We start from the raw sequence: 25,016 nt of genomic DNA, 5'->3' as shown, positions 1-25,016 counted from the left end.
TTGATAAATGCAAACCAGGATGAAAATGAATACTTCTTACCAGGTGGCCTTGTGGCAGTTCATCAGATTGTCACAGTCAGATAAGATCTGTTCACAATAATACACCGCCTCTTCCCAAATTGCCTGAGAGAAAAAGAAAGAAACATTATGACATCATAAAATATTTACAATACTGATTAATTGCTCTTTTTAATCAACCTTTGTAAAGACATACACACATGTAAAGGAGAGAAATTTGGTCTTTCTGTATAGATTTTGTCAGAGACCCCAAATATAAAAAAAATAAATAATGTACTGTTTCCTCAAGCCATTCAGCATGTTCCTAAAGTTGCAGACAAGGACACTTTCTCTATTAATAATGGCCAGCTTTAAAAAATTTAAATAAAAATAAAAAAGTATAAACAATAAGGAACTCATATAAAAATATGAATAAAAACAAAAATACATAATGATAGGTTGGCACCCAGGATAAGAAGGGACCCTCTATCCATTTATACATCACACAGGGAAAGACAAACCTTCCTAGTAAAGTGGCACTCCAGCCATGACAAATATCATCCAGAGTCAGCCATCAGGTCTTAATAAGAAAAGTCCTAGTCCTCGATCTCCATTATTCATAATAACAAAAAATAACTAGAAAAAAGGGGCTTAAAATCCAGGTCATGGTCTGTTGCATAAAGGAAGCTACTACTGTTTTGCTACCAATACTCAAATTTTGAAAAGTGGAATAAAACATTAAATGACTGAGAACACAAGACACTGACCTCTCTAAAGTTTAATTAAAATGTATCTCATCCTTTAGAAATCTCAAAAACGCTTCCAATAAATGTATAGCTATGAAATTGCAGTCTTCAAATAATAATTAAATGTCATTTACTTAAAGTATTTTTGTTATAAAACTATATAGAAGGATACTGAGCCCTTTTCATATGTGCAATATCTGCTGCCTTGATTTGGTTATGCTTTGACTTTTAGACTGAAAAAAGGAATTTCAAAGTCATTACCGAAAAGGGCAATACCGGGTAAATCCACACACACACACACCTGCATAATTACGAGGTCAGTCTGAAAAGTAATCAAACTACAAAACAGCATCGCTGTGAATTACACATATATATATATATGTGCTACCTATGGATGAAGCACTCTGACAGAAAATATTGTATCAATTTCCACTTAAATTAAATACTTTTCTGTAAAAAGAATTGAGGTCTCTACATTTTCAGTATTACAAATTTGTAAACAAATGAAAAAAAATCATACATTTCTTTCTCTCCACTAATTAATAAGTTTGTTAGCTCAAATAGCAAGACATTTGATACTACTAGTCATGGTTGGAAGTGTCTCATATTTGGATTTCAAATCACAGGGATTGATACACTTGCTACGTCTAGCCACACTGAAGATTCATGAAACACTTGCCTGGATGACATTATATATAAATAGATAAATAGATCAGTAGATAGTGAGAGAGAGAAAGAGAGATGTAAATAGTCAATGGTAAAAAGATCTCAAATTGAGAAAAACACCTTCCCCAAATAATATGTCATGCCTCACCCTCTTCTGCATGTATGAAATTTAATGTAAAATTATTATTAATCTAAGATACCTTCTTTTTTTAAATTGGAAGTATTGACTAATATATTTTAAAGGAGCCCAGAATATATTCATTGATGAAACAAGTCTTCTACTTCCTCTATGAATCATTTAAAGCATGGCAAAATTAACATTTTCAGAGAGAATGGGGAAAGCAAGGTGAAGCAAGGAAAGACAAAACGGGAAAAAGGAAAAGAAAAAAAATTGAAATCAAGCAAAAGAAATAAAATTGAGTGAAAAAGGTGAAAAAATAAGGACATAAAGCTCTAACGATTTGACCTTGTCTTATAAATATTCTTTTTAAAACAGAATTCTATTAAAAACCAGAGGACTCACATCTCTGTGAGATATATATAAATGAAGAATTTGAATGCAAAATGCAATAAACATCATTTTCAAAATTATTAAATAACAGTTGCAAAAATGTGGCAGTTTGTCACCCTAAATCATTTTGTTCAAATAATACCCAATGATTAAGTAATTTTGTTCAAGTAAATTTACCCAATTTTAGTTTTAGTTAAAATGAACTTTTATGATTTAATTTTAAGAATATTTGTCTTTGTATAGTCTAATTTTTAAAATTTTAAGAAATCAGATTTTGAATAGATCATCTATCTATAGTCGTCCTGGTTCAGAATGTATTTTTCATCTGATGAGATCTTAGTTATTAATAACTACAAATTGAAACATTGTTATGCCAATGTAGCAAAGCAGTATATTTCATTGTTTTATTAATTGTGTAAATGGTTTTCTCGTGGAAAAATGTGCTGATTCTATCTGGCAACTTCATTTGGAATATATATTGTTTTATTTTTTTATAATAGATTTTTTTTTTCCATGAATGTTGTTTATGTTTCAAGTTGATAGCATAAACAGATTAGGCAATTATATTCATTTTCAGTTAGTGAGAGGGGAATCTTTCACCATACCTTCCTTTAAACACGCTAAATGGACTTTTATTAAGTACAATACTTAATATTTTTTTTTTTTAATGGAAAGTAGACAATGCATTGTGGATGTGTTGCAGCAGCTCCCGTTACTCTCACTTCTCTTTATTTGTCACTCCGTCCTCATATTTTCATGAGTGATTTTTCTGACAAAGGGAGAAGAAAAAGCTGTTTTCTAGGTTGGCAGTATTTTGCATGAACAGCCGCCAGAGGTGTTGGAAATTTTCTGTTTCTATGTCTATCTTTGTAGCCATGTCACTAGTAAGGGTGCTGGAGGTAAACGTTTTATCTGGGCTGATGTTATCCACCTAATAGTCAGGGACCCGAACCTTGGATTATCCACTAAGGAGGCTATCCTATCAGCAGGTGGAAAGTACTGGGGCTGCTGTATTGCCATTTGGTGAATGGATTCTGGACCATGCAGTAGCTTCTGGTGGGGCCTCTCAATGCCATAGTAGTGGGTAATTGTTATGGCTTTACCTTTTCATGTGCTACAAAAAAAAATATTTCTTCATTTCTATTTCTCTCTTACTTTCCCTCTCTGCCCTGCTTCAAGCAAGTCTATCGACCTAGTTCACAAATCCCAAAACTCCATCATGAAAAGTTTCAATAAAAAATACACGATTAAACCCAGATCTCCAACTTCTAATGTAAACCCCCACTACCATGTCTCCTTCTCGAACATCAGGGGTCTACGTTCTAACCTTCCAGAGGTTGAAACCCAATTACAGGAGACTAAACCAGACATATTATTTCTAAGTGAAACTGGCATTGGACAAACAATTTCCTTAGATGAGTTCGTAATTAAAGAATACTCTAATTTAACTTCCAAATCTGACCCCCAAGATCACCATGGGTATGGAATATGTGCCTCTATAAAAGATAGCTTTCCATGTGGTAGGGACATCTCCAGAGAAGATCCTAACTTACCCTATATGTGATTCAAGGTTGCACTTGCTCAAACTACTGCATTTATATTTGCTCTCTATCGCTTCCACAACGCTTATCCTTCAGCTAATATTCATATCTGTGGAGACTTTAATATTCACAATGTGGAATGGTTAACTCACTCAAACAAGACCAATGATGAGGGGAGGTTCTGTCACGATTTCTCCATTGCTTATGACCTCACTCAGATTGTTCATGAACCCACCCGTGTGCCCAATACTGACGGCCAGTATACAAGTCTCCTAGACCTTTTTCTCACAACTTGCCCTGAACTGTGTTCAGCTTCTGTTCTGTCTCCACTTGGATCTTCCGATTACTCTATTGTATCAGTTAAGATAAAAATGAAATGTAATAAGTCCTCAGATGTACCTCTCCATCGTACAGCATATCGATACTCTATGGCTGACTGGGATAGCTTCTGTACATTTATATCAGAGCTGTGGTTCTCTCCAGAATGTGCTGCTGCCACTGCGCACAGAAATCACTTTTTCTATTGCTTCCAACATAATAGATATCCTGAGATTAAAGCCACTTTCAGGACTGCCAGCAACCACTACAAAAGAGTAATAAAGAACGCAAGAGAGTTGTATGTTCAGTCCATACAGTCCAAAGTAGCTGAGCAGCGGCTTGGTTCCCACCAGTTTTGGCAAATAGCAAACAGGATCCTGATCAGAAGCGTGTGCTCTATCCCAATTATCGTAAATGGACCTGAGGTAATCTTGTCAGCATCAGACAAAGCCAAACTCTTTGCCAAGAACTTTGCCGCTAATTCTACCTTTTACGACCAAGGCCGCCAACCTCCAATATTTTCTCCTGTATCAGAAAACACGCTATGTGATATACAAATATCTGTACATGATTTTGCCAAGCTAATCAAGAACCTTGATTCCAGTAATGCAACCGGCCCTAACAGTATTCCAATTATAGTACTCAAAAGACTTCAACCAGAACTAGCGCCCATCCTTACAAAACTGTTTAAATGTTGTCTTAAGGAGAATTGCTTCCCATCACCTGGAAAATCTCATCAGTATGCCCTGTATTTAAGAATTCAGGTGATCGGTCATCTCCCTCTCAGTACAGGCCAATAAGTCTTCTGTGCATCATGAGTAAGTTGCTGGAATCTGTGTTAAATAGAGAAGTAATCAACCATCTCAGCAAAAATAACCTTCTTAGTGACACGCAATATGGTTTCCGTTCTGCTAGATCTACAGCAGATGTGTTTACAGTTATATCTCATAGGATCAGTGAATCTCTCGCGGAGGCTACCTTTCTAGAGCAATTGCTCTTGACATATCAAAGGCCTTTGATAGAGTATGCCATAAAGGTTTACTTCACAAGATCTCCAGCTATGGTATAGCTGGAAATGTTTTCTCAATTATTAAATCATTTCCCTCTGATAGGTTCATAAGAGTAGTGGTTGATGGGAAGAAATAAGAAGCTCTCAGTATTAATGCTGGAGTACCTCAGGGGTCCATCCTGGGCCCAACTCTCTTCCTGATCTACATTAATGATCTTCCAGATTACATCATTACATCATTCATAGACATTTATGCTGATGACACTACTATCTATGGTAGCAAATCTAAGACCGTAAATGACCAAGTTCTCTCTGATTCTCTCTCCTCTGATCTTGAGCATGTAGTACAATGGGGAAAGAGGTGGCTTGTTACTTTTAATGCATCTAAAACCAAGTTTTGATCTTTACATCATCAACGCACTGATCCCCATTTGGCATCAATTGAAATGAATGGCTCTCGTCTTGGGTAGGCCTCATATTTTGGCAAGCTTCTGGGCGTGACCCTTACTCCTGATCTTAAATGGAACACATAAATTAAATCCGTTGCCAAGGCCAATGGAAAAATGGTGGGATCCTTCTATCGATCTAGTAGATAACTCAGTGCTGATGCAGTTCTATCCATATAAGAGCCAAGTACATCCAAGGACGGAGTACTGTTGCCACATCTAGGCAGGAGCTACTAGAAAGGACTTATCCTGCCTTGATAAAGTTCAAAATAGACTTCGTAGCCTCGTAGGGGATGTCCTTTTCTCTGCCCTGCAACCTCTATGTCACAGAAGAGATGCTGCGAGTTTGTCTCTGCTTTATTGTTATTTTCATGGCAAGTGCTCGGCTGAGCTCCAATCTATGGTCTCCCCCTTGCAAAACTTTCACAAGAAACACTTGTCTAGCAGAAAACACTATCACTAATTTCCCCCACTCTTTATCTGTGCCTAAACCTAAACATAGATTCCATGAGCAAAGCTTCTTTCTTAGAACTGCACGCCTATGGAATTGTCTTTTGTTTTCCTGCTTTCCAGCTGACTACAATATGATTGTCTTCAAGTCTAATGTAAACAAGTTTTTGATGAGCCGTTCCATATAAGTTAACAAATTTACCGAATTTCCATTACTAACGATTACTATATTGTCCAATTTCTACTGTACACTCTTTAATCCTTATCCTCGAGTGGCCGTTTGGCCTTGATAAGTGGTTATGCCTATGTAAAAAAAAAAAAAAAAGAAAAAGATATTCATACTCACACTATATATATAAATTAAATTAAGTTCAAATATATTGATAGCATGAACTTCAAACCAATATTTTTTTTCAAAAGTAATCAACAGAAGGTAGAGTTTTTTGTTTATAATCAAACTCCTTAGCTATATAATAAAATTATCTTGCTTTGTCTCCTCTGGTGACAATTCCAGTAGAAATAAAAATACAGGCACTACATATAAATCCCAAATGCTCACGTTTCCTGACAATAACTGAAGTCACTTCCATAAGATTTAAACATTTCTTACATTATTTCCGACATACATGACTCTCACATGACATTCACAATTAAAGGAAGTAGACATTATTTTCACTCACTAATATGTACTATCATTCTAGAATCACCAGGAGTTTCCTTTCTTTATTTACTTTCTTCACCATGATATATCATTGTTTCATTTTCATTCCATGCTATTATCTTTCACCAAATAGTACATCTCTCATGAAATATGCACTGCTCCCTCCAGATTCAAAACATATACAACATTTTGATTGGCTGGCTAATGTCCCATTCAAGGAATGTAAGAATACATTTTACAAACACTAAACAAACATGGCGTCTTCCGCATTTGTCCATTAAAAACAAAGCCTTCAATTATGAGATAATTTTTTAACACAGAATATTTCTACTTTCTACACAAATTTGCATTTCAACACATAATTCATATTCTTATATGAAGTTGAAGTCCAATCTAAACAAATTCAAAGTCCAAGGGACAGGAAAGCGGTTTGATCAGTACACACACACAGACACACCACCAACACGAACCAGCGTACACAATTACCAACTAGCCGTTCTTTCCTTCCTCCTTGCCTTCCAAAACGACCTGAATTTATAGTTGTTGAAGACCAACTGATTTGCATATATGCACAAGATTTTGCGAGAGTTTCCGAGATCATACCATTACAAAACGCCGTCGGCGCCATCTTGGAATTCTTTTCCTATCCTAGCTTCGCAGCGATGACAAAGCACACACGCACACCTAGGTTGTTTGAATGGTAAGCCCTCATTTTCACAGCTTTCGCCACATTATACATATCCTTTATTTAATTGTTGCACCTAATAAATAAATGCTACATCTACTTCTCCAACTTCTGGTATGTCAGCACACTTGCATTCACATATTGAAGGAATAGCCTCGATAAAAACGTATGCTTTCATTTACATCCAAAAATAATGTTGACACATTTTCCATGATTCCTATAAAGTACTTACTTTGTATGATTTCTTTTTTTTTGTTTTCTACAAAAAACAAACATAACAGTAATCACAATTTAGTAATTTAGAAGACTAAAAGATAAATTACATTAATTAGCCACCCCAAACAAAAGAACAGCAGTATTCAGAAAAATATATTTACAAATTTTCAAATACATTTTTTTCCGTTTATGAAAATAAACGTAACTTCATCTTTTCCATAATTACCATCATCTATGTTCTTAATACAAAATGTATCGATTTCAAAACAAACAAACAAAAAAAAACCCCAAATACAAATTACATGATCCTACAAATATATATGAGAGAGAGAGAGAGAGAGAGAGAGAGAGAGAGAGAGAGAGACAACCTTTACATCAAGCCAAGATTGACATATTGATTTACTCCACTCTTCTTCATTCTAAAGAGAGCATGTGTGAATGTCGATAGTAAATTAAAATCAAAATAAAGGCATTTACCCTAGGTGAATACATGTGCGATTCATTTGAATTCAGATAACGAACTTTCGGGGGCAAAGGTCGAAAATAATTAACTCTGCTTTGCTTCTCTGGAATGTTATGTTTTTGGAACAAGAATAATGGGTAGACCTCACCATGAATGCACTGAAAGAAAAAAAAAAAAAAAAAAAAAAAAAAGAAAATTAAATCATTTTTAAAATGTGAGATTTTTTTATGCTGATTAAAATCTACTAAGAAAATAAGATATCATTTGGTTCTTGTCCAGAATTGATGTCCATGTTGAAAAAAAAAAACTCGTTGTGATATACATACCCATAACAAAAATATTATATTCGAAAAATAATGTAAACTAATCAAGTAGTTTTATTTCTGAATAAGAAAATCAAATTTTATGAGTATCCGAGAAGTGACTGTTTCGCCCACCATTTAAAAAAAAAAATCCAAGGGAAATAACTCAACAGTAATTAATACTTACTAGATTTATGTTGTAATGCCTATGAATTCCCATTGATCACTTAAAATTTTTTTTTTTTTTAATAAAAAATAAAACTAAATGATCAATTTACATGATTTTTAGAAATGATCAAATTACATGAATTTTAGAAGATAAAATTTTCATTACAGGTATGTATATCATACCAAATGTTCTTTTATTTTCGTTTTTCAATACAGGTGTAATTCTAAACAAGAACCAAATGATGCCTTCTTTCATTTCCATCACAGGTTCATACATCATACATGTTTGTGTTCATTTTTTATATCAATTTTTATTTAGATAAAAAATGATCATATATATTATATCTGTTACTAACAGGAAGACCCAACCTTTTTCAGGGTTAAATGAGAGACACTACTATATCCTTTTTCATAACTTTTTATTTTTTACTAAGACTTCCTTCCCTATTTAATCCCCTAATATACTTAGAAGAAACTGAAAGTTGAAACCCCACTCTTTCTCTTTTCCTCACGTATGAAATTTAATATAAAATGATCCTCCCTATTTCTGAGTCACTTAAGCTTTAGGGCAATTAACAAAAAACAAAATTTAACTTGGGACACAGTACATTGTCTTGATAAAATAGCACTTTTCTTTTTCATTTGCAAATGTTTCTTGCGATTTTTTTCCTTTAAACACATCAATTTGATATTCGCTATTCATGGTTCTTCTTTTTACAAGGTAATTGATGAACAAAATATCTTGTGCATCTCAAAATATGGAAGCCAAAACTTTGCCTGCTGATGTTCATTCAGCTGACTGCTGATTTGATTTTAAGACTGCAGTGGTGCATCCATGTTTCATCCATTGTCACATATTAATGTAAAAACTCCTTTTTGTTGCATTGAAACAGTTACAAACATGCTCTGAATCCTTGACGCATTGTTTTTGATCCACTTTGATCAAACATGGCACCCAATTTAAGCAGAGCTTTCTCACAGGCAAATGTTCATTTCAATTAGTCAACACACTACCATCTGATATTTTTTTCAACTCCTTTGCTACTTCACACAACTTCAATTTATAATCAGTCAAAATGCGTTTGTGGAACCCTTTTTTATGCTTTCCAGGACAATTGCCTAATTTGGATGACCTGAGTGTTCAGCACCATATTTATCTGTATGATCAGGTTCCAAATCAGTATGTCACCTTTTTTTCTCATAAGGAGTTCATTGAAGAGTATTTCCCTATATTCAAAATTTCCAAGAGTAGCTTCACTTAAATAGCTGTAATTTGTAAACTAATAATCTGATTCGACTAAAATTTTGAAGGTTGGTATTTTATCATGTGGATTTTTATTAGTGGCGCATTTATATATTAGACCCAGGATTTATTGAGTGACACATAATAATTATTTCATGATAATCATTTGTAATAGTTCTAGGCCGTCAGTAGAATTTGAAACTAATGCATTTTAAGTAAAAACACAATTACATATTTACGTATCATATCAAAATTAGTACACAGAACAAAAATTGTGAAAAATGATCCAGTAGAAGATGTGCTAGATCTAATTTTTACTAAAATATTATACATACTACCAGTATTTTGAAAAGGCAGATTTTAATTGAAAGCAAGAGAGATAAATCAGTTTGTCACAGAGAATTGGTTGCAAAGAATTGTTCCATGCGAAAAGATTCAATAAAACTCAATTTGTACCGATTCATTTTTACTTGTAATTATTTTCTACTGGATCATTTTTGTAATTTTTAGAATTCATACTAATTTCGACATAACATGTAAGTATGTCAGAGTTTTTACCTGAAATGCATTTATTTTAAATCTCACTATTCTGCAGAAGCACCTCCTTTTCTTCTTTGGTTCTTTTTTAGAATTCAATTTAATTTAAAAAAAAAAAAAATTACAATACAGACAAATCTTTATGATGTATATACTGGTTAGAGAATGAAGATGTCATATTTCAAAAATCATGTAAATTGATCAAGCTTGTTTTTTTAAACGAAAAATCAAATTTTATGATGAGCAAGATGGAGGCTGAGAGCCGCCATATTGTTTTAGAATGTTAAAATTCAAGTGCGACAACTCAATTCGATTACCGAGATTTTGTTCGTATTTAAGATGATTACAACTTTTTCATCGCTAAAAATTGTAAATTTTGATATTTTTAATTAAAAACTACTTGATCAATTCATATAATTTTTTTGGAATATGACATTTTTGGTTTGTGACGATACATACATCATAAAAATTTTTCTGTATTTTTTTTTTTTTTAATCAGGTTGAATTCAAAATAAGAACCATTTCTTTTTTATATATCTGTTTCTCCTTTCTTTATTTTAATTATTCACATTTACTTCCTCTCAAGAGTTCTCTCTTCATTGACATCATTCACCTTTGTTTTCATCATCTAAAATATTCAACAGCTGAAAATTGTGCACGGTGACAAGCATAATAAAAAAAAAATGAATCTGACGGAATAAGGTATCATTACTTGGTTCAAAATTTCTTTGGCCATTTCACATCTTTTTGGTTCTTTGCCATCAATCAAGAAGATTTCTTGTTCTTCTATAGGAATGTTTGTCCCCAAAGAGATGAGGCTTTGTACATCTTCGAATGTCTGATCTTGGGCAAGTGGATAGTGCAGCATTGTGTTTTCTATCACGTGATAGAAAGAGAGGATCTACAAGGAAAAAGAAGACAATGACTTTCATACTTGAAAAAGATAATTTAGACTAGGACGTCATTAAAAGAATGTTTTTATTATAAAAGTCAATAGTTTCAACAAGTGTTAATTCAAGTCTAATGTAAACAAGTTCTTGTTGAGCCCTCCCCCTACTACATAATCTATTTCTACCTCATTTCCACCACAAACTAATAATACATTGTCATCTCAGTGACAACAATATGCTCATTAACCTTTATCCTCAAGTGGCCTTTGAACCTTGATAAGTGGTGACTCTCATGTAAAAAAGAAAAAAAAGTTAGATTTTTCTCTGAAGTCCGTTTTGATAACTATTTCTATTCAAGTTCTTATTTTTCTGGATAATGTAAATACATATATAAAAATGTAAATATAATGTAAATCTATATATCTATAAAAGTGAACGTGTCTGTGTGTCTGTGTACATTTCCCTATGCAATAACTGTCAATTTTAAGTCTACAGACTCGAAATTTGATATACAAGGTACTGAAATTTGGGAAAATTGATGTGATTGGTTTTCGGACAGTAATTTGGCTGTTAAGGGGTCAAAGTTCAACGATTTGACCATTGAGAACTCTACCAAACTCCTCCGACAATTTTGGGTCTAAACACTTGAAATTTTAGATATAGGTTCCTTGGACAGGGATCTAACTTAATAACTTGATTTGAGCCCAAAACAATAAATTTTAAGGGGTCATAATAGGGGTCAAAGTTAAAAAAAAATTGACTTTTTTTTTTTGCTCAACATACAAACACCCGGGCAATGCCAGGCCAAAATGCTAGTACATATATAAAAATGTAAATATAATGTAAATACATATATAAAAAATTGATTTCTTCTTTAAATATCTATTTTCAGAATTATGTTTTTGAATTTTTTAGATGAGGATTGATAATTTGAATTATTTGGATTACTGTTCTCATCTCGAGTGTTATTCGCACAACGTTTCGACTGGTACACCTGAAGAAGGTTGGAGATTACATCGGGCAAAACGTTGTACAAATAACACTGAAGATGAGAACAATAATCTAAATAATCTATATTTTTTAAATGTTCCATTAAAAATAAATTTTTTTATTTTTAATGACTTGAGAAATTCTACAGTTCAAATATGTGGGGTGCAGGACAATGTCATCAGTAATGTGTCCACATGGATCACGAAACAGTTTCGGGACTTTCAACATTATATTATCTTCAGCACATTTATCACCACAATGACCTGATCAGAGATGATCAGTCTTTGATCCACCTTCTTCTAGCGCATTTTAAGATACAAGACATTTATAACGTTAGGTTTCACACAAACTCTCCTGGCTCGCTTCTGATTGGCGATGTCAAAGCCAATTTACATAAAGTGGTGAACCGAATCAATATTTTTTTCCTAGTAAAATATTTCTACAAAAAAATAAGTAAATAAACTGATATCACGTAAGAAAATCAAGTCAAAAGATATAAATTTTTGTGTATAAGAATATTAATTATAAAGTTCTAAAAAAAAAAAAAATAATAAAAATATCTTTAAAAACTCATAAAAAAAATAAGCAAGGGTTATTAAAAAAAATATAAAATAAATATATATTAAGATTGACATAAGTGGAGAAATGTATATTAAGATTGACATAAGTGGAGAAATGTTTGTTGTATAAAGTATAGATTGATGTATATAAATATGATAATTAAAAAATTATATATTATAACTTATAAAGTCTCTACAGATTCACACGGTTTGCTATTGAATAAAAATGTGAAACAAACCTTCATTTCCAGAATTGTTTCTAGTTCGGTGAAGCACGTTTGTTTCTTGCCCTTTTCTTCATGATCGTTACCGCGAAGCGTTTTATCCCATATTAGCATTGTCTTCAGCCATTGCTGAAATGCTTGCTTTAAAGGCCTGTAGAAAAATAACAAAAACATTTTCTTTCTCAAACATTTGTTACTAGATTATGCTTGTACAAGGTTATCTAAATTGAATTATTATACAAGGTTATCTAAATTGAATTATTATACAAGGTTATCTAAATTGAATTATTATACAAGGTGCTGTGTCTGTTGCATTAGAAAAACTGTAACATCTTCAATAACATAAAACGTTTTTGTATTCATGTGTTTATATGTCCGGGATTTTACACACTTACCACTTCTTTGCACCATTGCAGTTTTTGATGATTGCCGTTTCGTTTAGTCTCTTCACATAAGATGAATAAAACTTTTTTCATAAAGAAAGACACAAGGGAGATGTTCACTAAGTTTTCTTCAAGGTTTTATTTGGAGAGAATAACGTTATCTAAGCTAATTGTTTACTTTTTAAACTATACTTTCTAAATGAATGACACAGACGGAAGGACATTTAAATAACATTTGCCTTAGATTACAGATTTCCTACATTATTAGAGGTGTTTCGTTTGCATAGCTTCCTGGAGAGACAGGTCTGAAAACTTTAGCTTCTCTCCACTTGAAAACATGACATCATTCTTTGTCGTCTCTATGTTTTGTCTACTGCGTTTGACCTCTCCCCCATCTCAACTTTTGTTGCATAGGAGTTATATTAAAAGGGACGGATGCTATATTGTTGCTGTGTTCATATTGGAGAGAGACGGGGTACATGTAATACACGATGAGAGGGGGATAGAGATACATTTATACTGTTCTGGGTATGCTTTACATTTCTGCATCTTTTTTTTTTTTTGGACAATAAAGGTATTTTCGTTCTTGAACAAAACATGGTTTAAAATACATTCCAGTTGATAATTGCTTGTTTGATTGGCAGGTGACCTTTAACAATTCCGCTCTGACACATATTTCACATTGACACAAATTTTATCAATGACACAATGACCTAAATTTCTCTGTGTTTTTGCATGTGTTCTGTATATTTTCAAAACAAATATTATTAACAGAGTTTCGTAGAATTTTCATCTGTACATTTCAAAACAATGAAAATTAGGAGTTGCATTTAAAATTTGAATTCTCGGACTATCCTATCTCATTTTTACTTACAAGGACAAGAGACCTGTTCTCGTAACACTTTACCTCACTCATGGGAATAGTTCTGTTTTACAGATCTGCGTTATCATGAACTCAGTGTGAACCTTGCAAAATTCAAAACGTAATCACCAACATAGGTTCGTAATATGTAGCAAAACATGAATCACATTTTGTGAGATGGCAAAGCTAACAAAACCGTGAAATGTCTCGGACTTTTCATTTCAATAATGGACAACTACCAAAATGCTAAAATAGAAATAAAACAAAAAAATGCAAATTTGTTAATGAATGTTGATAGACAATCAGTTCTGTCTTTTTGATTTACAAGTTTTTCACACATCATTTGTGGTAAATGTAAAAGGTCAATTTCTTGTCATCTGTATATCAGTCAACAGTCATATGTGTTTGATTGAACACATCTCTAAAAGTTTCAAGAAAGCTGACAGTTTGTATTATTCAGACTATTGTTTTCATCTTAAGTGTTATTTTCACAATGTTTTGGCCGATGAAACTCTATTCTTTCGGTGTCTCTTGTTAAACTCAGGAATCTACATTGAATTTTGAACAGAACTGTTTAGTTAATCCATAGAAGTAGCATATTCTCATTCTGTCAGCCATGATAAAGGTCTTGGTCAAATTCAGTTGTAAGTGATACTCTTCTGGAGGTTGAAGGTTCAATCTTCAGTGAGGGTGATACTCAGAATACAACTGTGAATTGCTTATGACTTCTACTAAGTCATGATCAACAGAACGAGAGTATGCTACTCCGGTGGATTAAATAAATAATTTCATTTGAATTCCATGCAAATTCCTGAATTCAATAGAAAGATTCCCAAGTTTGACAAGAGACATCTGAAGAAGGTCAGAGGTTACATCAGTCGAAACATTGTGAACATAACACTCAAGATGAAAAAACAGTCGGAATAATCCAAATTAAAAAAATTCTGAAATGAAGTTGAGTTTCTTATGAAGTGTATTGCATAATCGTCAGCAAGGAAGCAAAACTTGTCAACTCATTTGTATAAAAAATATAAAACTTATTTCTTTTGACCGTTCTTACTGCGTCATAAAATGCGTGCACTAGGGAATGAAAGGGAACAGAAATGAGGAGGTGGGTAGATTAGAGTCACACTTGTCGGTGTTTATTTCTCAGTTGTCTGATGCGTCTGTTTTTTCCTCTTCTTTTACTTAGTTATATGTGACCTGCTTTGGTTGCAGGACTGCACCTCCTAACTGGTGCACACATCAAGTAGTTGACTTTTTCCTTTGTCATCTTGATCTGACAGTTTGACCCTATCTGCACCTCAACATTTGGTGTGTTTGTCACTGGCTGTCTGCATGCATCTATGTGAGTGCACCTCAAACGCTACATCTCTCCCTTCTCCATTGCAAAAAAAAAAATATTTATGTATATTTTTTTTCGCTCTCTAGCGCCCCCTTTTTTTCTCCCAATTCAACAAAACAATTACAATACAAACAAATACAATAATGAAACTGTCCAACAAGCAAAATCATTATAAAATGCATATTACGAGTCCATGGGTCATTTTCCTCCTTCAGTATGATATGTGCATATTATTTTTTTTTGTTTCTTTTACATTTTTTTTCATTTACATCAACATAACTGTATTCGTCCATTTTTTGCTTGAAAAAAAAAAAACAAAAAAAAAAAAAATTATCTCCTTTTTTTCCCCCCGTCAGCTGCAAACTTGTTCAAATATCAATCGTATATCATTTTTTCAATTCGTTTTTGTCTTGTTAACGCAAGTCATTACAGTTTTATTATTTTTTTTCTTTCCAAGAATAAGTTTTTCATTTTATTTTGTTAATTGTCATAATATGAGGAATACCCAATGCATGGAACTATTCGTCGTAATTAAAAAATTAACATTGGTAGTGTGTTCTTACCGCTCAAGCCAACAAAAAAAAAAATAATTTCTTTTTTTTTCATAACTTGTTCTTAACACTTTGCGTACTTTAGCCGCAGTCATCTTCCAAAGTGTCACGCAAGAAATGAACCCCAAGAAAGGAATATTCTTTTAAAAATAGAATATAGATCTTACCAAACCTAAACAAATCCCTTTCACTTGATCCTCTTCTCCACTTCCAAACTTTGAACCTACTCTAGGCCTTCCGAACGGATCCTATTATTGTCTTCAACCTCTGCAAGTGATGCAAATAGAGGATAACTCACGTCCAAGCTATTTGCAAGTCTCGAAGTCATACTACGCGTCATGATTCTTCTCTCCATCGATAGTATGTTAGACTCCTCATCTGGCCTTTGCCATATTCGAAAAAATGGTCTTGACAATGAGTTAAAAATAAATTCAAGTTTCACAATATATTTTATTTAATTGTTAGGTGAAAGTACAGAATAGTTAACAAAACACCCTTTCTTCCCCATGTTAAGAATGGGTTTCTAAATAATAACGTTATTATTTCAGCATGGTAGCATAAGTGCACAAATACCTTTTATTTGTTATATATTTGTTTTTGTTTGTTTGTATTTCTTTTACCACTAAAAAACAAATGCATGTACTTTTTACATTTTGTTGTTTTTTGTACATATGTACTAAAAGCGTTAAAAACAACAAAATAGTATTGTTTGGAAATTAAATTTGAAAAACTTGATCATTTTTTTAAATTGACAAACCCAGAATAAAAAATGAAACTTTTTTCTGCTTTCAAAACGAAAGCAGAAAAAAAAACAGTTTTCTATTTTTAAGAGAATACAAACTTGTTAATACGCTGATAGCGATGGTTAGCGCATCGCTGTCATTGTTTCCCTTTAAAGGATTTGAATTTCTATAAAAGATAATATTTTAAAGAAATTTCCGCACAATTAATAATTATCAAATATTTACATATTATACCTGAAAATAATCCTGAAACTATTATCTATGAAAATGGATGATATATACCGATTTATCTTATCAATTTTGAAATATTCTTCCTAAAATTTGCTTGGTCGTAACTTTGCTTCCTGTGGTCATAAAAATAAAAATCAAACACCAGTAGAGATGGACTTCTTTGTTTATATAGCCTGTAAAATTTCAGCCATATCCAATCAAATTTAACTCCGCGCATATGTATCCAAACGTAACGTATGGAATGTAAACATTGAAAAAACAGTTTCTCTTTTTGCTGCCGTCATTTTTTACTGATTTTTTTCATTTTTAACTTGAAGCATAAAAACATTGAACGCATAAAAGAAAAATAAATTAACATCATTGGAATGCTTATTCTATTCTCTTTTCATCAATTTAATTCTTTTAAAAATAAAAAAGATATGACTTGTTGAAGCACATTAGGAATGTAATATTGCCGATGTCCACGAAAATACAGCACATGCTTGTAATGCTACTCTATCTCATATTCTAATCCTTGACCACTTCTGAAACCCACATGAGCCATGCATATATGCAGATGCTGGAATTTTACTGTAATCTTCTATGCTAACCTAAGGGCATCATCTTCCAGGGCTATGTACTCGTCACCCATTCTTATCGCTCCTAAATCGAAGTACATCCTCACCCCATTTTTCTTAAGCCAGTCACGGCCTACTATCACTACTCTTAATCGACCAAGCCCTTCTACAATTAATGGGGATCCATTATCTGTTCTTAAACTAAATTTTTTACCACGTAGTTCAGGTCCCTGTCTAAGTGCTTTTGTTCCGTTCGTTAGGTGTTGCATGAATAGAGCGCCCCCGTTCTCCTGGATATGCTTCTTGTAGAATCTCTGTATGTGGCCCACCTTACCATAGAAGTAACACCTAATTACCTGCCTGCCTTTTTCTTTCTCTCTAGTTTTAATTACTAGTCCCCTACTCTCTACTTAGTTTACTCTCTGTGTTCATATCTTGGGGGGGGGGCTGGACACATAGCCTCAACTAGAATCCATCGTCTTGTGTGACAAACATCCATGGGCTCATCTTCATACTCCTGGCTTGCGTTGAGCCAGATCTTATATTTAACTTCTGTTAGGGCTTTTTGATAAGCCACTTGGAGATTCCGTGGCTTGTATCTCATCACAGCTATCTTTACTTCCCTATCCCTGAGACCATCTATAAGGAATCTCGGTACTTGTTTTTGAACTAGTTCGCTTCCTTGATCAATTCTACTATAAGCCCCTTCTGCTAATCTATCCTTTACATCCTGTATCTCTTCTAACCTACCCTGCCTTACGTTCACTAATTCAACTATATGTTTGTTAGGGTTTGTCATAATTCCATAGTAGTCCTCTAGGGATCTCTTTAATTCTGCCCATGTAAAACTTTCATTGTTTAACATGAGTTTGTTTATGAATTGTCCGACCGGGCCTCTTGTGATTAGGACAGCTATCTGACATTTTTCCTCACCACTGCTCCAGTCACCTTAAAATACTGCTCTACATCATCCACCCACTTCCTGTAACCACCGTTTCCTCTATTTTCCAATGGCACTATTTTCCTTAGAAGAGATTCCCCTCTTATTGATCTTGTTATTAACCCCAATGCCTTTTTCAATTCTGAAGTCAGTCCCTGAACGAAATTTGAAAATAGCTGCTGCTCCATTATAACAATAGTATGTTGGTGATGAAAGAACAATTTTTTTTTGTTATGAAATATGAACGAACAGAAAAAATAATAAACAAATAAAAATTAAATGGGGTGTGTGTGTGTGTGTATATATATATATATATATATATATATTTTTTTTTTTTTTGATTCATCTAGCCTTGACAGACGTGTTTTTAAATATTCTCTCCAGTGCTTTTCTTTTAATGATTTGGAATTCTTTCCATTTGCGCTTTTTTCCAAGGAACTCTGCCTTTTGGATCATTTTGGACCATTTGGAATTTACCCATTGGATTGAAATTTTAAATTCGACCTTTTTGGATTTTTGGATTTTACCATTTTTGGATTTTTACCCTTCACCGGACTATCCATTCATGTGAAATCTTTTTATCATTTTTCTTTTGCCTCCTGTTCTCCTTACCTCACCCTTTTTTTAACCAAGTAAGATCTGTGACTTACTTGTAGCTTCATTAAATACTTTTATATGCAAAATCCGATCCTGCTTTTTGCTAATTCCTGCCCTCTGATGAGAAGGAGAGTATTTCTTCGAAAATCCGCGGATTAAGGACTATCCACTTATCTTGTGTTTCCTTTTTAAAAATTAAATATGTTTTTAACTCTTTTTCAATATGTCTTATAACATGTTTTATTAATCATTTGTTCATATATATATATATATATATATATCAATCTATAAAAGTGAACGTGTCTGTCTGTCTGTGTACATTTCCCTACACAATAACTCTGTCAATTTTTAGTCTATAGACTCGAAATTTGAAATACCGGGTACTGAGATTTGGGAAAATCGATGTGACGGGTGTCAGCCAGAAATTTGGCTGTTAAGGGGTCAAATTTCAACGATTTGACCTTTAAGAACTCTACCAAACTCCTCCGACAATTTTGGGTCTAGACACTTGAAATTTTAGATATAGGTTCCTTGAACCTGGATCTAATTTAATAAAGTGATTTGAGCCCGAAACTATAAATTTTAAGGGGTCATAATAGGGGTCAAATTAAAAAAAAATTTACTTTTTTTTTTTTTTTTTGCTCAGCATACACCTCCAAACACCTGGGCAACGCCGGGCTGAAATGCTAGTATATATATATATATATATATATATATATATATATATATATATATATGTGTGTGTTTTTTTTGTTATCTTATGCACATTACCAATGAATTTATATATGTATGTATATTTTTTTTCAAGGAGAAACACGAGGACAAAAAAAAAAAAAAAAAAATCAAATGTCATCAACCTTACTGGGTTTTTTTTTTCTCCCTTAACTTCACAGGACCCTTCTTTATCGTTGTGTTCACAGTTCGTCCAGGCTCCCTTATTCTTTGTTAGAATAGCTGGTCATAAAACGGCACTCAATGAAGCATAGTGCATAATTGATCTTTTGTCAGCAAGGAAGCAAAACTTGTCAACTTGTTTGTATAAACATAAAACTTATTTCTTTTCACCGTCATTACTGTGTCATAAAATGCGTGCACTTAATTAGGGAACGGAGGAGAACAGAAATGAGGAGGTGGGTAGATTAGAGCCACACTTGTTGGTGTTTATATCTCGGCTGCCTGACGTGTCTGGCTGTTTTTTCTCCTTCTTTTGCTTTGTTTGTCACCAGCTGTCCACATGCGTCTGCACGAGCGCACGCTTAGCATTACTCAGCAAGACCATTATTAGCTGCTCTCCATCATTTATTTTAAAACTGTATACAACTATTATGGGTGTGGCAAAAATTATAATTTGCATCATCAATCTAGAATGTTCATCTTGTGTAGAACATTGAGTATTGGAAATTGTTCAGAGATGAGCAAACAAGCAAATACTTTCCACAGACATCGGACTTTCCTGGACTTGGATTCATTGAAGCTCTGATGTAACAAACAACAACGAAATTATTAATCATCTCGCCAACAACAATTCTGAACTCCTTTCTGATCTCTATGTGTCTAACACATGTAAACATGCCTACAAAGTCAGAAAATGGCACAACGATTGGAGATGCCTCAGGAAGTGAGTCATTTGACCACTCAAACTCCACATTTAGAAGTCACGCATCTCCAATCGCACTTATGGGTCAAACAGTAAGGTAGATTAGACTCTTAAACCTTCCACTCACTATAAACCTTGTGTAGGGAGTATCCAACATGGCTAAAATCTACATTTCATTATGATTCACTTATAATGGCTTTTCTTTATGCTTTTGTTTAATTTTCTTCCTTTACTTCCCAGCATTTCTTTGGTTGGTTACCCACTTTCTCTTTTTCAGAAATTTGCATTTATCTGCTTCTTTTACAACATGCCATCCGCTCAATGTACAAATCTTTAAACTTTTACTTTTGCCAGATTACTTACTCACAAAGACGGATATGCACCGGTAATGTCTTTTGGTAAATATATGTGTTGTTTTCTTCATAGACAGAAATGTGCCCATCCTTTTTCTCCTTTATAATGTCAAACCTGTAAAGAAGAAAGGAAAACTGTAATAAAAATTTGGAGCGCTCATAGCAGCACAGCACCAAATTGAAAAGTGAATTTAAGACCTCTACATTCAAAAAATCGTCTCAAATATGTGGTCTACCTTTTCTTCGCTCATGTACATAATTAATTTTTAAGACAATTTTGCTTTTTTATTTTTATTTTTTATTTAAAATCAACAAGAGTAGAAAACAATTTTTGGCTTTTGTCAAACAGAGTCCTCTGGCGATTACTGATGCCCCTATTCTGAATTTGTGCCATAGGATGTCATTAGCAGAATGTTTCTTACTGATATAAATGATTGCACACTGAAAATAATCAAATTTTTAAAAATCAGTCTTTCTTCAAGCAAAGTTCCCCAATGGTTGCTGCAGGCCTTCCAGACTAAGTGGACTCAGAATAATCCCTTATTTTAAATCTATATAATTATAAAACTCAAGTGACCTTGTAACGAGTGTTGTAACCCAACATCCGGTTTACGACTTCCGGCTGTGCATGCGTACATAAACCCATAACAGCGTAAACAAATAAACACAAATTGCTACTTTTGCAAAATTTGACCTGAAATATTAACATTATTTAGAAATTATTATTTAATATGTGAAGGGTGAGGATGTTTTGCAACTATTCTGTATTATAAGTATACTGTCACAATTTTCTTACAAATAAATTAACTTTGACCCGTTGACAACGTATTGTTTTACTGTGTACGTTTTCAGCATCCCAATTGTTTTTTTTCGTGTTTAAATTATCTAAATAATTGTTAATATTTTCTGCATTTTTTTTACATTGTTCATTTCCGTATTACGTTTAAGTTATTTTAACGCAATTTTCTTACAAATAAATCTACTTCAACCTTTGACAACCATACAAACATTTTACAATGCATTGTTTTACTGTGTACGTTTTCAGCGTCCTAATTGTTTTGTTTTTTTCGTGTTTAAATTATCTAAATAATTGTTAATACTTTCTGCATTTTTTTTACATTGTTCATTTCCGTATTACGTTTAAGTTATTTTAACGCAATTTTCTTACAAATAAATCTACTTCAACCTTTGACAACCATACAAACATTTTACAATGCATTGTTTTACTGTGTACGTTTTCAGCGTCCTAATTGTTTTGTTTTTTTCGTGTTTAAATTATCTAAATAATTGTTAATACTTTCTGCATTTTTTTTACATTGTTCATTTCCGTATTACGTTTAAGTTATTTTAACGCAATTTTCTTACAAATAAATCTACTTTAACCTTTGACAACCATACGTTGTTTTTTTTTTACGTTTAAATTAAACGATATATCAAAATTTGAATAGTGCAGATTTACCTATAAGTATGGCAAACCACTTATAATTCAATGGCTGTAAGTTTTTTTTTTTTCAAAAATAAACAATTATAAACAGAATGACTCATAGAAATCTATCTACATTCTTTTTTTCATTTTAATATACTTTCATAGAAATGTCACAAAAACTATTTTCTTTACATCGCAAGTGTCACGCTCATACATTAATTTCATAATTAATATAACATACTGATCCAACGGGTCACGGGTAGTTTTATAATAAAAATATGTTTATGAAACAATGATTTTACCGCTTAGTCTGACAGTCCTGCAGCAACCGTCTGGGGACTTTGCTTGAAGAAAGCAAGATTTTCAAAAATTTAATCATTTATATCGATGAGTAACAGTACACTGATAACAATCTACAAACACAAATTTGGAATGGCGGCGTCAGGGATTTTGCTTGATGAAAGCCCAATTTTTTTAGTTGTTGTTTAACTCCTTAAGTCAAAGGTGATTATATTATTTCAATTATATCAGACTAATCTTATCTTTATTTTATTAAATATTTGTGCACTGAAATAATATCATTTCATTGTAATATAACTGAAGTTGAATGTTAAGGAGTGAAACAATAACTAAAAAAGTGTTTCCACCTATATGCAAAAAAGGTAACAAAACTTCTTGACCACCCTAGTAAAAAAATATACATGAAAGATTGAATTATTGGTTGCCTGAATTTAAATAATCAAAAAAAGAAATATAAAATCATGTCAGATGTTAAAAAAATATGGTATTGACTTGGCTTAAGCTGACTTTTTATTTTGATTAAATGAATGCAGTTTTCCACTTGTCTATATAAATGCAGTGGCTGTTATAAATTAACATTTTTTGATCAGTTAAGTCAGTTGATCACAATACTGCAGAATTTTTGGTTGTTGTCCAGAATTCAACCTAATTAAAATTAACATAAAACCTAATTAAAAAACAAAATTGCAGAAAAATCTGATGTACGTACCTGTCAGGGAATGAAAATGTCATATTCCAAAAATTACATAAATTGATCATATATTGTTTTCGTTTTCAGCTAAAAAAAATAATCATACTATGATTTTTAGTGATTTAGAGTAAGTCACAACCATTACAAGGCTGATTTTGATTTCTGTAGTTTGAATTGAGTTGTCTCTCTTTATTTATCGAAAACTGTAGAATAAGACACACGATCCTTGCTTCCTCATGTTAAATTTTCTTAGTAAAAAAAATTAATTTATCAATTTATGTGATTTTTTGAATGTGACATTTTCATTCTATGATGGGTACGTACATCATAAAGATTTTTCAGTATTTTTGTTTATTTTTAATTCTGGCCAAGAACTGAATTTTTCAAATATTGAGGCATTTTTCCTCCAAAGGTAATTAACATTTAAGATATTCCACATCCCTTACCACTGAACTGGAGGTTTGTTTGGTAAAAATGGACGGAAACCGGTAATGATTTCAAAAATAACCGTCCCTAGTGACCAATAATCTACAGTGTGTGTATACACTTGGGTTTTGTAGAGTTCTGGAGCCTGAAAAACAAATAAAAAAAAAATTTTTTTTAAACTTGTGTTAGAAAGCAATGTACATTACAAAAAAAAAAATAAGACATATATTTGAAAAAAATAAAATAGATATATTTGAAAAAAATTCGAAAGATATACATGAAAAAAATAAGATAGATATTAATGAAAAAAAATAAGATAGATATTAATGAAAAAAAATAAGATAGATATTAATGAAAAAAAATAAGATAGATATTAATGAAAAAATAAAATAGATATTAATGAAAAAATAAGATAGATATACATGAAAAAATAAGATAGATATACATGAAAAAGATAAGGTAGATATATCTGAAAAAAAAAATACGATGTATTTGAAAAAAATAAGATAGATATATTTGAAAAAAAAATAAGATAGGTATACATGAAAGAAAATAAGATGTACTTGAAAAAAAAAAGAGATATATTTGAAAGAAAATAAGATATATTTGAAAAAAAAATAAGATATATTTGAAAAAAAAAATAAGATATATTTGAAAAAAAAAATAAGATGTATTTGAAAAAAAAAAAGATATATTTGAAAAAAAAAAGACATATTTGAAAAAAAAAAAGATATATTGGAAAAAAATAAGATATATTGGAAAAAAATAAGATATATTGGAAAAAAATAAGATATATTGGAAAAAAATAAGATATATTGGAAAAAAATAAGATATATTGGAAAAAAATAAGATAGATATATTTGAAAAAAAAAATAAGAAAGATATATTTGAAAAAAAATAAGATAGATATATTTGAAAAAAGAAATAAGATAGATATATTTGAAAAAAAAAATAAGATAGATATATTTGAAAAAAAAAATAAGATAGATATATTTGAAAAAAAAAATAAGATAGATATATTTGAAAAAAAAAATAAGATAGATATATTTGAAAAAAAAATAAGATAGATATGTTTGAAAAAAGAAATAAGATAGATATGTTTGAAAAAAATAAGATAGATATATTTGAAAAAAATAAGATAGATATATTTGAAAAAAATAAGATAGATATATTTGAAAAAAAATAAGATAGATATATTTGAAAAAAATAAGATAGATATATTTGAAAAAAATAAGATAGATATATTTGAAAAAAATATGATAAATATATTTAAAAAAAAATATTTGAAAAAAAAATACGATAAATACACATGAAAAAAATAAGATAGATACATTTGAAAAAAAGTAGATATATTTGAAAAAAAATAAGATAGATATATTTGAAAAAAAAAA

General features: G+C 31.8%; 1 protein-coding gene across 1 annotated transcript in view; it reads right to left on the bottom strand.

Annotated features, from left to right (window-relative positions):
* LOC145252681 (inhibitor of nuclear factor kappa-B kinase subunit alpha-like) overlaps nucleotides 1–25,016 on the bottom strand; it is a 193,960-nt gene that overhangs the window by 98,978 nt on the left and 69,966 nt on the right. The window contains exons 6-11 of the mRNA XM_080112502.1: nucleotides 23,646–23,770; nucleotides 20,793–20,897; nucleotides 12,639–12,774; nucleotides 10,672–10,860; nucleotides 7,724–7,867; nucleotides 41–123 (exon numbers count right to left, since the gene is read on the bottom strand). Of these exons, the coding sequence (XP_079968628.1) occupies nucleotides 41–123; nucleotides 7,724–7,867; nucleotides 10,672–10,860; nucleotides 12,639–12,774; nucleotides 20,793–20,897; nucleotides 23,646–23,770 (782 nt within the window). The remainder of the gene's footprint in view (nucleotides 1–40; nucleotides 124–7,723; nucleotides 7,868–10,671; nucleotides 10,861–12,638; nucleotides 12,775–20,792; nucleotides 20,898–23,645; nucleotides 23,771–25,016) is intronic.

The sequence above is a fragment of the Euprymna scolopes genome, chromosome 29, assembly GCF_053919585.1.
Source record: "Euprymna scolopes isolate OS-2025 chromosome 29, ASM5391958v1, whole genome shotgun sequence".
In the NCBI taxonomy this organism is placed as follows: domain Eukaryota; kingdom Metazoa; phylum Mollusca; class Cephalopoda; order Sepiida; family Sepiolidae; genus Euprymna; species Euprymna scolopes.
This window is presented reverse-complemented; position numbering and strand designations above follow the sequence as displayed.